Source organism: Diplotaxodon limnothrissa, linkage group LG5, assembly GCF_057381915.1.
Source record: "Diplotaxodon limnothrissa isolate DT_005_m linkage group LG5, D_limnothrissa_male_GT1.1, whole genome shotgun sequence".
Taxonomy (NCBI): Eukaryota; Metazoa; Chordata; class Actinopteri; order Cichliformes; family Cichlidae; genus Diplotaxodon; species Diplotaxodon limnothrissa.
In genome coordinates, this window is record NC_140600.1 from 24,248,910 (window position 1) to 24,260,709 (window position 11,800).

General features: G+C 38.7%; 1 protein-coding gene across 1 annotated transcript; it reads left to right on the forward strand.

The window, feature by feature from the left end:
• The first annotated feature begins 326 nt into the window (after positions 1-326).
• LOC146632363 (taste receptor type 1 member 3-like) lies at positions 327-6,338 on the forward strand. Its single transcript, XM_085354312.1, has 8 exons — positions 327-529; positions 2,195-2,495; positions 2,752-3,108; positions 3,207-3,623; positions 3,732-3,935; positions 4,036-4,156; positions 4,910-5,280; positions 5,736-6,338. Exons 1-8 carry the CDS (start codon positions 327-329, stop codon positions 6,336-6,338), a joined length of 2,577 nt encoding a protein of 858 aa, XP_085210438.1.
• Positions 6,339-11,800: the final 5,462 nt, after the last annotated feature.

An 11,800-nucleotide genomic window follows, 5' to 3' on the forward strand; every position in this document is an offset into this window, starting at 1 on the left:
TGTCTCTATGGTGAGTCTTTTCATCTAGGAGCGTGACAATTAAATGCAATATCTTAACCGTGTGAAAATCATTAGAGTCTTTTTAACATCATCAAAAAAAAAATTTCTAAAAAGATTGTATGAAAAGATTCATATCAGGTCATACTACACATGTATTTGTTTTTATTTGCAATTTGCTCTTCCTAAACTGTCAGGTTTGGTCAGACAGGCAAGGGAGGGCATATGGACTTATGGGTGAATTTGCATAAAACCATCTGTCATGATGCTCTGACAAGAAAATACAGTAATGTCAGTACTGTGCCTTCAGTCTAACACTTATTGGGATCATGGCTTCACGTTTCACTCTGCTGGTTTTGTGCTGTTTCTTTACACTGCGCTGCAGTGAGAGTTTGCCTGAATGGGTCAACAACATTTCTACCAACCTCTTCAGTTTGTCTGGGGACATTATGCTCGGAGGGCTCTTTCCCATTAACGATGTCACCAGCAGCCTCAGTGACATAACAGAGCCAAACCAGATAAGCTGTGAAAGGTAAGGATGGTTAAGAAAAATTCATCACATATACAGGGAGTGCAGAATTATTAGGCAAATGAGTATTTTGTCCACATCATCCTCTTCATGCATGTTGTCTTACTCCAAGCTGTATAGGCTCGAAAGCCTACTACCAATTAAGCATATTAGGTGATGTGCATCTCTGTAATGAGAAGGGGTGTGGTCTAATGACATCAACACCCTATATCAGGTGTGCATAATTATTAGGCAACGGCCTTTCCTTTGGCAAAATGGGTCAAAAGAAGGACTTGACAGGCTCAGAAAAGTCAAAAATAGTGAGATATCTTGCAGAGGGATGCAGCAGTCTCATAATTGCAAAGCTTCTGAAGCGTGATCATCGAACAATCAAGCATTTCATTCAAAATAGTCAACAGGGTCGCAAGAAGCGTGTGGAAAAACCAAGGCGCCAAATAACTGCCCATGAACTGAGAAAAGTCAAGCGTGCAGCTGCCAAGATGCCACTTGCCACCAGTTTGGCCATATTTCAGAGCTGCAACATCACTGGAGTGCCCAAAAGCACAAGGTGTGCAATACTCAGAGACATGGCCAAGGTAAGAAAGGCTGAAAGACGACCACCACTGAACAAGACACACAAGCTGTAACGTCAAGACTGGGCCAAGAAATATCTCAAGACTGGTTTTTCTAAGGTTTTATGGACTGATGACATGAGAGTGAGTCTTGATGGGCCAGATGGATGGGCCCGTGGCTGGATTGGTAAAGGGCAGAGAGCTCCAGTCCGACTCAGACGCCAGCAAGGTGGAGGTGGAGTACTTGTTTGGGCTGGTATCATCAAAGATGAGCTTGTGGGGCCTTTTCGGGTTGAGGATGGAGTCAAGCTCAGCTCCCAGTCCTACTGCCAGTTTCTGGAAGACACCTTCTTCAAGCAGTGGTACAGGAAGAAGTCTGCATCCTTCAAGAAAAACATGATTTTCATGCAGGACAATGCTCCATCACATGCGTCCAAGTACTCCACAGCGTGGCTGGCAAGAAAGGGTATAAAAGAAGAAAAACTAATGACATGGCCACCTTGTTCACCTGATCTGAACCCCATTGAGAACCTGTGGTCCATCATCAAATGTGAGATTTACAAGGAGGGAAAACAGTACACCTCTCTGAACAGTGTCTGGGAGGCTGTGGTTGCTGCTGCACGCAATGTTGATGGTGAACAGATCAAAACACTGACAGAATCCATGGATGGCAGGCTTTTGAGTGTCCTTGCAAAGAAAGGTGGCTATATTGGTCGCTGATTTGATTTTGTTTTGTTTTTGAATGTCAGAAATGTATATTTGTGAATGTGGAGATGTTATATTGGTTTCACTGGTAAAAATAAATAATTGAAATGGGTATATATTTGTTTTTTGTTAAGTTGCCTAATAATTATGCACAGTAATAGTCACCTGCACACACAGATATCCCCCTAAAATAGCTAAAACTAAAAACAAACTAAAAACTACTTCCAAAAACATTCAGCTTTGATATTAATGAGTTTTTTGGGTTCATTGAGAACATGGTTGTTGTTCAATAATAAAATTATTCCTCAAAAATACAACTTGCCTAATAATTCTGCACTCCCTGTATAAATGACAGTGTACGCTAACCCTAACTTACCATGACTTCTACCGTTTTCTGCTTGTGGCTGAACAGTTTAAATGATCTTGGACTGGGACTTGCTATAGCCATGAAATACGCAGTGGATGAAATCAACGGAAACCAGACTCTCCTCCCTGGCATCAAGTTAGGTTATGAAATCTATGACACATGCACACAAGCATCAGTCATTATAAAGCCCACTCTGTCTTTTCTCACTGCAAAATTCAACCAAGAACTACCTGTGCAGTGTAATTACACCGACTATGAGACGAGCGTAGTTGCAGTGATTGGTCCTTATGTCTCAGAAATGGTGTCAGTCATTGGAAAACTCCTGGGATTCTTTTTGATGCCACAGGTTTGAATACACATACATCTTAAGATTTAAAGCATAGTTTCTATTAATGCAAAGATCTGACAATAAATATTTCAAATGTAAAAGTAACTCTTACAGGTAGATCTAAGGATTTGTGCCAGGTTATATCACAGAAAATTAATTCTTTCCTGTTTAGTTAATTTAACATTTTTACCATGATATATTAGGTATTATCCAGTATGTCAACAGTGAGTACAGGTAAACAACGCTAATTTTTACTTTTTTATACTTGCACCAGATTAGCTATGGAGCCACCAGTGACAAATTCAGTGATGATGTTTCCTACCCGTCATTCTTTCGTACGGTGCCCAGTGACAAATGGCAAGTGGATGTCATAATAAAGCTAATAGAGAAATTTGGCTGGAACTGGGTGGCAATTGTGGGCAGTGCCGAGGAGTACGGACAACAAGGTGTGCAGATGTTCACCAAATTTGCAGACAACGCATCTATCTGTGTGGCCTATCAGGGTCTGATTCCAGTGTACACTGACCCTGTGCCAATGGTCAAAACCATTATAGGCAATATAAAAGAGACTAAAGTTGGAGTGGTGGTGGTGTTCACTCTTCCAGAGCAAAGTGAAATCTTTTTTAAAGAGGTTGGTGAAGCAGATATCTAAAGCAACTAAGAAATTTATTATTTTCTATTAGTGGTCAGAATTTGTTCAGCACCAGTTAATCATTTAATTTATTCCAGGTTATCAGGAGTAATTTAACAGCTGTTTGGATTGCCAGCACAAGTTGGACCATCGATGCTCAAGTGACTTCTCTACCCAACATTGAAACAATTGGAACAGTCGTCGGATTCCTTGACAAAATAGGCACGCTCAGCTTGTTCAGTGATTATGCAATGGAGCTCTTCAAGAAACTCAGTGCAGAGCGGGCAAAGACATCCACTCCAACTACAAATCTTAATCATCCAAACAATCGCTGCCCACAATGCTGGAAATTGTCACTAGACAACATTAGCATAGTGGAAGCACCTGCAGTGCAGACGTCAGCTTTCAGTGTGTATGCTGCTGTTTACAGTGTAGCACAGGCACTGCATAACCTGCTGGAGTGCAATTCAACTGCCTGTAAGTGGGGATCTGGAAGCAAAATCTATCCCTGGAAGGTGATTTATTTTATTTTTTCTAGTATATGGGTGACTGCACAAAATTTGCAATCAAGTTTATCAATAACAACAATAATCAAATCATTAAAAAAAATCATCATTTTGCAGCTGTTGGAGACTTTAAGGAACACTTCTCTTAACATAAATGGCACACGTATAGAGTTTGACGATAATGGCAACCCAAACATGGGTTACAATGTCATTCAGTGGGACTGGAAAGACCCATCGAAAGTGAATTTTAAAACTGTGGGAAATTATACCGAAGAGAAACTGTTCCTGAATGAGGCCCTCTTTAATTGGTCAGCTAACAAGGTAACTTTAAAAAAAAAAATTGTGTAAAAGGTATTTCAACCAATTTAGTGAAATCATGACCCAGTTTGAATTCCTGAATTATTTACCACAACTTTTGCAGGTTCCTACATCAAACTGTTCAGCAAAATGTGACACAGGTCAGGTCCACAGAGTCAAAGGCTTCCATTCCTGCTGTTTTGACTGCATTGACTATCTTGCTGGCACTTACCAGGCAAAAAATGGTAGTGTATTTGTTCATTCTTGTCTCACATATCGGACCTTGGTTATTTGAATTCTTGTCAGAGATAGATACTCTCACGCATTTCTCATAAAATAAACCTGCAGGTTAATTTAGTATAACCTAAAAAATAACCATAATGAGAGTTCCTCTACCTGCCAGCACCGCTAAAGTTTTCAGAGTGATGCTATTATAATTGAATAATTGAATAGCCAGGAAAACACGCAAAGGCAAAAACTTGGGAACTCAGAATATTTAATCATAAATTAAACTCAGTATAAAATGCCACTGGGCACAGTTTTCAGGCTGATGTTCAGGTCTGTCTCCCATCAAATGATAAATTGTGCTGTGTAATATTATCCAACACAAAGCTGTGTTGAGTGAGCAATTTTCTGTTATTTTTATATACATGTTATGTGAAATCGTATAGATTGTGATACTTGGTCACTGAAGCTGTTGATTATTTTATTTACCTAAATATTACTGATTCAATAACTGGCAGATCTTATAATGTATAATGTAATTTATCTGTAAAATAATAAGTTAAAATAAAATAAATGACCTAGTATGAAGTAGAAATAAATAGTGGAGTAGAAACAGAAGTAGCATAACATAAAAAGTACTTCAAATTAAGTACTTAAATGAAGTAATAATGAAGTATTCAACTAAACACATTAAGTTACATTCCTATGAGTCCTATCTATGCTCTTGATTAACAGAGGAGCTGTGTGTGTTTTTTGTGCTTTCTCACTCACAGACGACACCCAGTGTACTAAGTGTCCCAACCGTCAGTGGTCCCAGCATCGCAGCACAAACTGCACTGACCCCATCTTTAAGTTTTTTGAGTGGCACAGCCAGGATGCTGTGATAATGATGCTGGTTGGTACGCTGCTGCTGGTATGTCTGGGTGCAGTGGGTGTCATGTTCCTGATGCACCGTGGAACCCCACTGGTAACGGCCTCGGGGGGTCCCTTGAGTTTTGTGGCTGTGCTTGGCCTGATGGGAGCATGTCTCAGTCTGCTGTCTTTCCTGGGGGCGCCAGGGGATCTGGTGTGTCGTCTTCAGCTGCCCTTCACCTCCTTTTTCCAGACGCTCACCCTCTCCATTATAGTTTCCATCTCACTACAGGTGAGGAAAGAGTTGTGAAACACTGCCACACATTGGCAGTGTGCAGAAACTACAGAATTGGTTAGACATAAAGATAATGGTTTGAACTTTCAAAAGATAAGCATAGTATAGAAATGAAAATCGTCAAAGTACAAATTATATTTATATTAACATCATTAAAAAAATCTAATTAACAACTTTAGTGTATTCAAAAATACTGCCAACAAATCACTTCAAATGCACTTAAGTAAAAACACGAAATGGCAGCTTCTGAGGTCTATAAAACTAGCCTTGTAATGACTGATATAGTTGCTTTCTTATTTAGTTTTGTAGAATATGAATTTCTAACCACCTAACTGTGACTTGACACAACCCCAAACGTTTGTGTAATTATTGCCTATGTGGGAGCGTGCATAATATACTGTGGAACCGAAGTACACAGTACAAGACTAATGGTAACCTTTCTTTTCGAACAGATACTCTATGTGACAGAGTTCCCAGAGATGGCTGCCTCTCACCTGCATTTGTTAAGAGGCCCTGTGAGCTGGCTGTTTGTGCTGATCTGCTGCGCTGTGCAGGCTGGTCTCTGTGGCTGGTTTGTTCAAGAAGGACCTTCATTGTCTGGATATGTGGCAAATATGACAATAGACTTTGTAGAATCATTCCTCTCGTGTCCTGTTTCACCTTTGATTGGATTTGCCTTAATGCAGGGTTTCAATGGTGTAATGGCCCTTGCATCGTTCATGTGCAGCTTCATGGCAGTGAAGCCTCTTCATCAGTATAATCTAGCCAGAGACATCACCTTTTCCACCCTGATCTACTGTGTCATTTGGGTGATCTTTATTCCAATCTACACAGAAAACAACAGAGATAATAACAAGAACAGGTCAGTTGTCCATGTTTATTTCAGCCTGGCAAGCAACTTTGGACTGCTGGCAGCCTACTACTTTCCAAAATGCTACTTGCTGTTAAGGAAACCTCATTTAAATACAGCAAAGTACTTCTGTACCTTCTTGGAGGGCGTCCCACCAACTCAAGCAGAAGAAGAGCAACAGCCAAAAGCACAGGAAGGACAATAGACAGTTAAACTGTTTATAAAGTAAATCAAAGAATCATATTCTAAAAACCAAACATTACATTATATTTATGGATGTGTAATATATAACAAAGGCTAGAAGACTATAAAATACACTAGATTAGGTTATAATAAGCATTTTATCCTAATACTCTGCAAGCATGTAATCCATACAGCAAATAACAAAGAGTGCATTGTGTTTGTTTAGTAACATGAAGTCTATGGGTTCACATTTGTCGCTGATTATTTACCAGGAACATTGTTTTGCTTGTATTAATGTTAGTCACAAAAACATTAACTGAATAAAAATAATTGAGGAACTAAACTTAATGTACTGCAAAATGTTTTTTGTTTTTTTTCAATATGCATGTTTGCAGTTTTGAAATACACTGTTAGAGATGCAAGTCATGCATGCAATAGAGTTGGCTTTCAAGTATTGTCTTGAACAAAAATAAAATTGTCATGCAGACAGTTCTGCTTCTGAATAATACACTTTATGTTATTTGAATCACTGAGTTTGAGTTTAATCTTTTAGCTGCTAACACAGTGTTAGAACTTTGTTGTTGAATAACTGATAGTCTCTTTTTTTCCTTTATTGTTTTACTGTAATGAAATGTAATGATGAAACAGGTAGCAAACTCAAATGTCACATGTGCCATGAGCTACAGGATTAGTTTCCATCATCTTGTATAGATGTGGCTGTTTCACACCTTGAGAACACGTGCTCCCACCACCACGGTCACGCAAATCAAAGGAACCTGAACACTAACACACGGAGGGATGACGAGAACCCACACAAACCCAGAAACCCCAAGTGGCCCCAACCAACAGTGAAGACCAGGACAGAGTGGATAATAAGGTGCTGAGCCAAAAACATGCAGGGAGGCCTCCACCAGTGCCCGAGGCCACACAACGCATCCTGGTCTCACCCAAGCAGTATGGATTGCAAAGAAAAGGAACCATAGCACAGTAAGAGCTAAGGGAACCCTAACAAACCCAAAGCCCAGGAAATATACCAGCTGGCACAACCCCAGCAGCACAGGGTGCCCACATGACACCCCCCCCCCACCTAAATCAAAGTCCATAAACTGTAGGTGCTTTCAGCTGCTCCCTTACTTTCCAAGGGGTCACCACAACAGACAGATGTTACCTTTGCCACCAATTTTGCACCAGATGCCTTTCCTAATTTGTGTCTTCTCCTGGTCTTGAAACCTTTAAAATTTCTTGTGTCAAGAACATTTTTGAACCACTACAGTAGGGATCCACTCCTTTTTCATAGTTGTACAGTGTGTGAAACAATTCCCATCCTAACCTCTAATGGCATCCAGCCAAGCAGAAAGATTTTGTGCTACTTTGTCAAGAAAAAACTGTTTACAGCATTCATAGGAATCATTATGAGAAGACAGCTAACAGCCATGGTTATAGGTTTTGCAGTCGTGTTAATATATTTTTTTACTTTTTCCTTTGTCTTAGTACCGCACTGATTTATCACTGTGTATGAAACAAAACAGGCAACTCTTTGCATGTGTGTGATGTTGGGCCAGATTATCAATAAATGGTCTCCTTAGCTACAAAACACAAAAAGGTAGGAGGTGATTTCATGCTTGAGGAAGAAAGCTGCTCTGACATAAACAAGATGTTAATCTTGCATGCACTGTATGCACAAATACTGAACCCGCCCGCACACAAGATCCAGTCAGAGACATGTAAGCATCTTTAAATGTTTCTGCAAATAAAGAGATCCTGACCATTCACAGAGAGGATAAAACCTTGCATGCCAGCTTGTGTAAAAGGGTGAGGGTAAGAAGACAGGAGCAGACAAGCTGTATTAAAGCAAACTAACACCGACCTTCTTACGTCAAGATGACAAGATAGCAGCAGACTTCCTTTATTCCCACGGCAAACCCTTTGTCCTAAAGTCAAGCTTACTCATGTCAAAAGATACACTGAAAAAATGATTGATGAAGTTTTATTCACATATAATGCAAGAACTTGCAGAAGTGTGCTCAACATGTTTTAATGCTAAACAAAAGTAAATTTTGCAAATTTCTATACTGTAGTTTCCGATCAGTCACAGGTAAACATCTTTTCAGAGGATTTTTACCTGAGAAGTATTTCCAACAGGCAGTGTATGTCTTTGTGGTTGAGCAAAAGCAGACTGGATCAGTGCGGGGCATATCTGAGCATTCAAAGTCTCTTACCGCTTTGATAACTATAACGATCTGGTGATGGATCGAGAACGAATGAGAAGCAGTTCTTTCATGTGCAGGAAATGATCTGATCTGATAAAATGCAGATGTGTCTAGATGTGATTCAGCAGGAACAGGTGAGGGTACACTCCTGTGGGTTTTCCCTACAGGAAGGAAAGAGGCAAGATGCTCTCAAAATATATATTGTAATATAAAGCACCTTGAGATAATTGTTGGGATTTGGTACTGTATAAATAAAATGTAATTCAATTGAAATAAATTGAGATGACTGTTAAAACTACACATTTTCATAATCTGTTTGTAGCAGCTGCTTTGCACCTTGACTTTCTCTGCTGTTGCTGTGAGTATTTCTCAGTGAAATGTGATTCGTAAGAATGCCTTTAGTTATGTGGAGCAAACTGGAAACCACTTCCCCCTTGCATGCTCCAAATGTCAACTAGAGAATCAGGACTAAATAATGCAGCTCTTCCTTATAGTAAGATTACTATGAATCGCTCTCCATTTCATTTCTGTCTTTAGGATCTTCCTCTATAGTATGTCGGTTAATGTGTTTTACAGTGATGCATATTGAATGTTTCCAACTTAAACCCTAGAAATGATTAATGTGGTTTTCTTTTACTCATGTTTCTCCTCTTATGTTTGTAGGCCATCACATTTTAATGGTTTTAATTTACAATTTGTAAACAAAAAATTGGACATGATGGTGAGTCTGTACCTGTGATCTGTTACAGATTTGGTACACAAAAAGTGGAGCTGCACACTGGGCTTTTTACGGATGTAAAATGTTTAATCATACAGTAACTTGATATTGTTTTAGTTGTATAATCAAAGTACCTAAAGTAAACACATTACGTAGAATCCCACTTTTCAGAATACTATGGAGAACTGGATTTGCTGGAATTACTGGATCATAATTATTGACCCAATGATGTGCATTTAAAGCTATTTGTTGGTGGGTGGTGGTATTTAAAAAAGAAAAATTCATGAATGTAAAAATATTTGAAAGGGCCAATACAAGGCTTACAGGATCCAGATACACTACAGGCCAGATTCATTCAACCAGAAGGTCAAATGTTATACAATGATTGACTTTGCAAATATAAAACTTAGTAGAATCACTGGCAATTCTAATTTTAAATAAGAAAACGATTTAACCACTTGCTCAAATCATAAAAAAACTTCTTGTGTTTTTTTTTTTATTACCAAGACAAACTTATCACCATGTGAAGATTTTGTGATTCTGAACTGTAAGCACAAATAAAGATAACAGACTTATTAAATATGGAAAGACCCTGGCATATTGTGGAAAACTGGCTGTTGATCATCATGAGTGTTTTACAATATGCATGCACTTCTTGACACCAAAAGAAAGAGAAAAAACTGCTTTCTATAACATTTCAGATGAAACTGAGTACATGAAGTAAAATCAGACACTCCTGGCTTAATATTTGAGAATAGTTCAAGAAAAGATAAACCTGTAGCAAGCCAAGTGTTTTTGCTCTCTTTTGATTCATTTTTTGTTTTGTTTTTTTGTTTGTTTGGCAATACATGATGATGCTGTTGTATCTCCCTGGATATTTGACCACTCTCAGAATTAGTTGAGTTCATTTAAAATGCTTGGTTTCCTGGCAAGGGCTTTATATTTTCCAAAAACCAGTTTTGATGTGTGTTTGGGATCATTTTCCTGTTGGAACATTAAACTGTGTCCAAGTTTCAGCCATTTAGCTATTGATTTGAGGAGGTCCTCCTTCTTCATTGTTCCATACATGTTCTGCAATGTACCAATACAAATGTCAGCAAAGCAGCCCAAGAGTATGATGCTACCACCAGCAGCTGTCAGAGTATTCTTAGGTAAAGTATCACCTTTACTCCTCCAAGAATACAACTTGACATTGTGACTAAATAACTTAATCTTTGTCTCGTCTGACCAAAAACCTTTTCTCCAGAAAGCATTTGGCTTCTATGTGTATACACTTCATTTGAGAATGAAGATGTGAGTTTTGGAGCAGAGGTTTCCCTCTTGGTTGGCACCCTTACCATCCATGGTGTTGTAAAACCCATTTCACTGTGGACAGTTAAGCTGCTGTTCCAACAAGTTCTAGTTCATGGCAGGCTTGAGTCTTGGTGGTTCCTGGGTTGTTCCTTAATACCCTAACCAGTTTCCTCCCATCTGTGGCTGACAGTTTGAGCCTTCTTTCTGACTTTGGCAAAGTGGAACTGATAAATTTTGAAATCTGCATTTGTTTAGAAATGGCTCCAAGAGACCTTCCTAATTTGTGGAAATGTATAATTCTCCTTCTTAGATCCTTACTGAGTTCCTTTGTCATTAACATGTATGCTGTGCAATTATTCCACAAGAACAATTTAAAGAACACATTAAATTACCATGACGTTACATATACTAATCATGGGTATTAAACTTTTCACCCACCTGTAGATAATACATGTGCACTTCAGAATTATGTAGATGTCATGAGAGCTAATATTTCAGTTGGTTTTAGCAACATTGGATGCAAAAACATGCAAAGCCAATAGTGTGGTGAGTACAAAGCTCCATGAAAACACATCTCAATATAAAGGTTATTATCAACCAATTTCAGGACAAACACCTATTAATGCTCTTCAGTGGCTCAGAATTGCATCAATAATAGGGTAAAATAAGCATAATTTATCACAAAAGTTATGTTATAAAGTCAGTGAAGTGAAAACCTTCCAAAAACTAACATTCGATATGCAAGGATTACTCTGGGTAAGTAGGCGGAAAGGAATTGCTCATCTCATGGCAGACACCAAAGAGAAGCAAATTTCAAGCCACAAACAAATGTTAGGAAAATTCTCCGGAAAGATGAACACAACTGACACAGCATACACACAAACATGCATAACATGTGCAAAGTCTTTACCTCTAGGTACATGTTAATTAAATGCAGTGTCCTAATTATGTGAAAACCATTAAGGTCATTAAATGAGACTGTGCCATTCAATCTTCATACACCAGAGTTTGCATTTGTTTTTTGACTTTTCATTATGATGAAAAAGGTTTTATTCAATAATTTTAAAAAGTTCATATCTGTTCATACCACACATGTAAATTTTCTGTTTTGTTTACCATTTGCTCTAAAGTGTCAGGTTGGGTGGTCAGGAGAAGGTGGACATGAGGACTGAATTTGCATGAAACCGTCTGCATAAAAACATGATGCACTGACATGAAAGTGCACTGAAACTTTCTGGGTTCAGTCTCCTGCTTATTGGCATC

Bases quoted from the DNA above. Each gene is read 5' to 3' on its own strand.
- LOC146632363 (XM_085354312.1), top strand. From the start codon at position 327: ATGGCTTCACGTTTCACTCTGCTGGTTTTGTGCTGTTTCTTTACACTG. The intron at 530-2,194 runs GTAAGGATGGTT...GTGGCTGAACAG, and splicing joins AACCAGATAAGCTGTGAAAG to TTTAAATGATCTTGGACTGG. The intron at 3,624-3,731 runs GTGATTTATTTT...ATCATTTTGCAG, and splicing joins GCAAAATCTATCCCTGGAAG to CTGTTGGAGACTTTAAGGAA.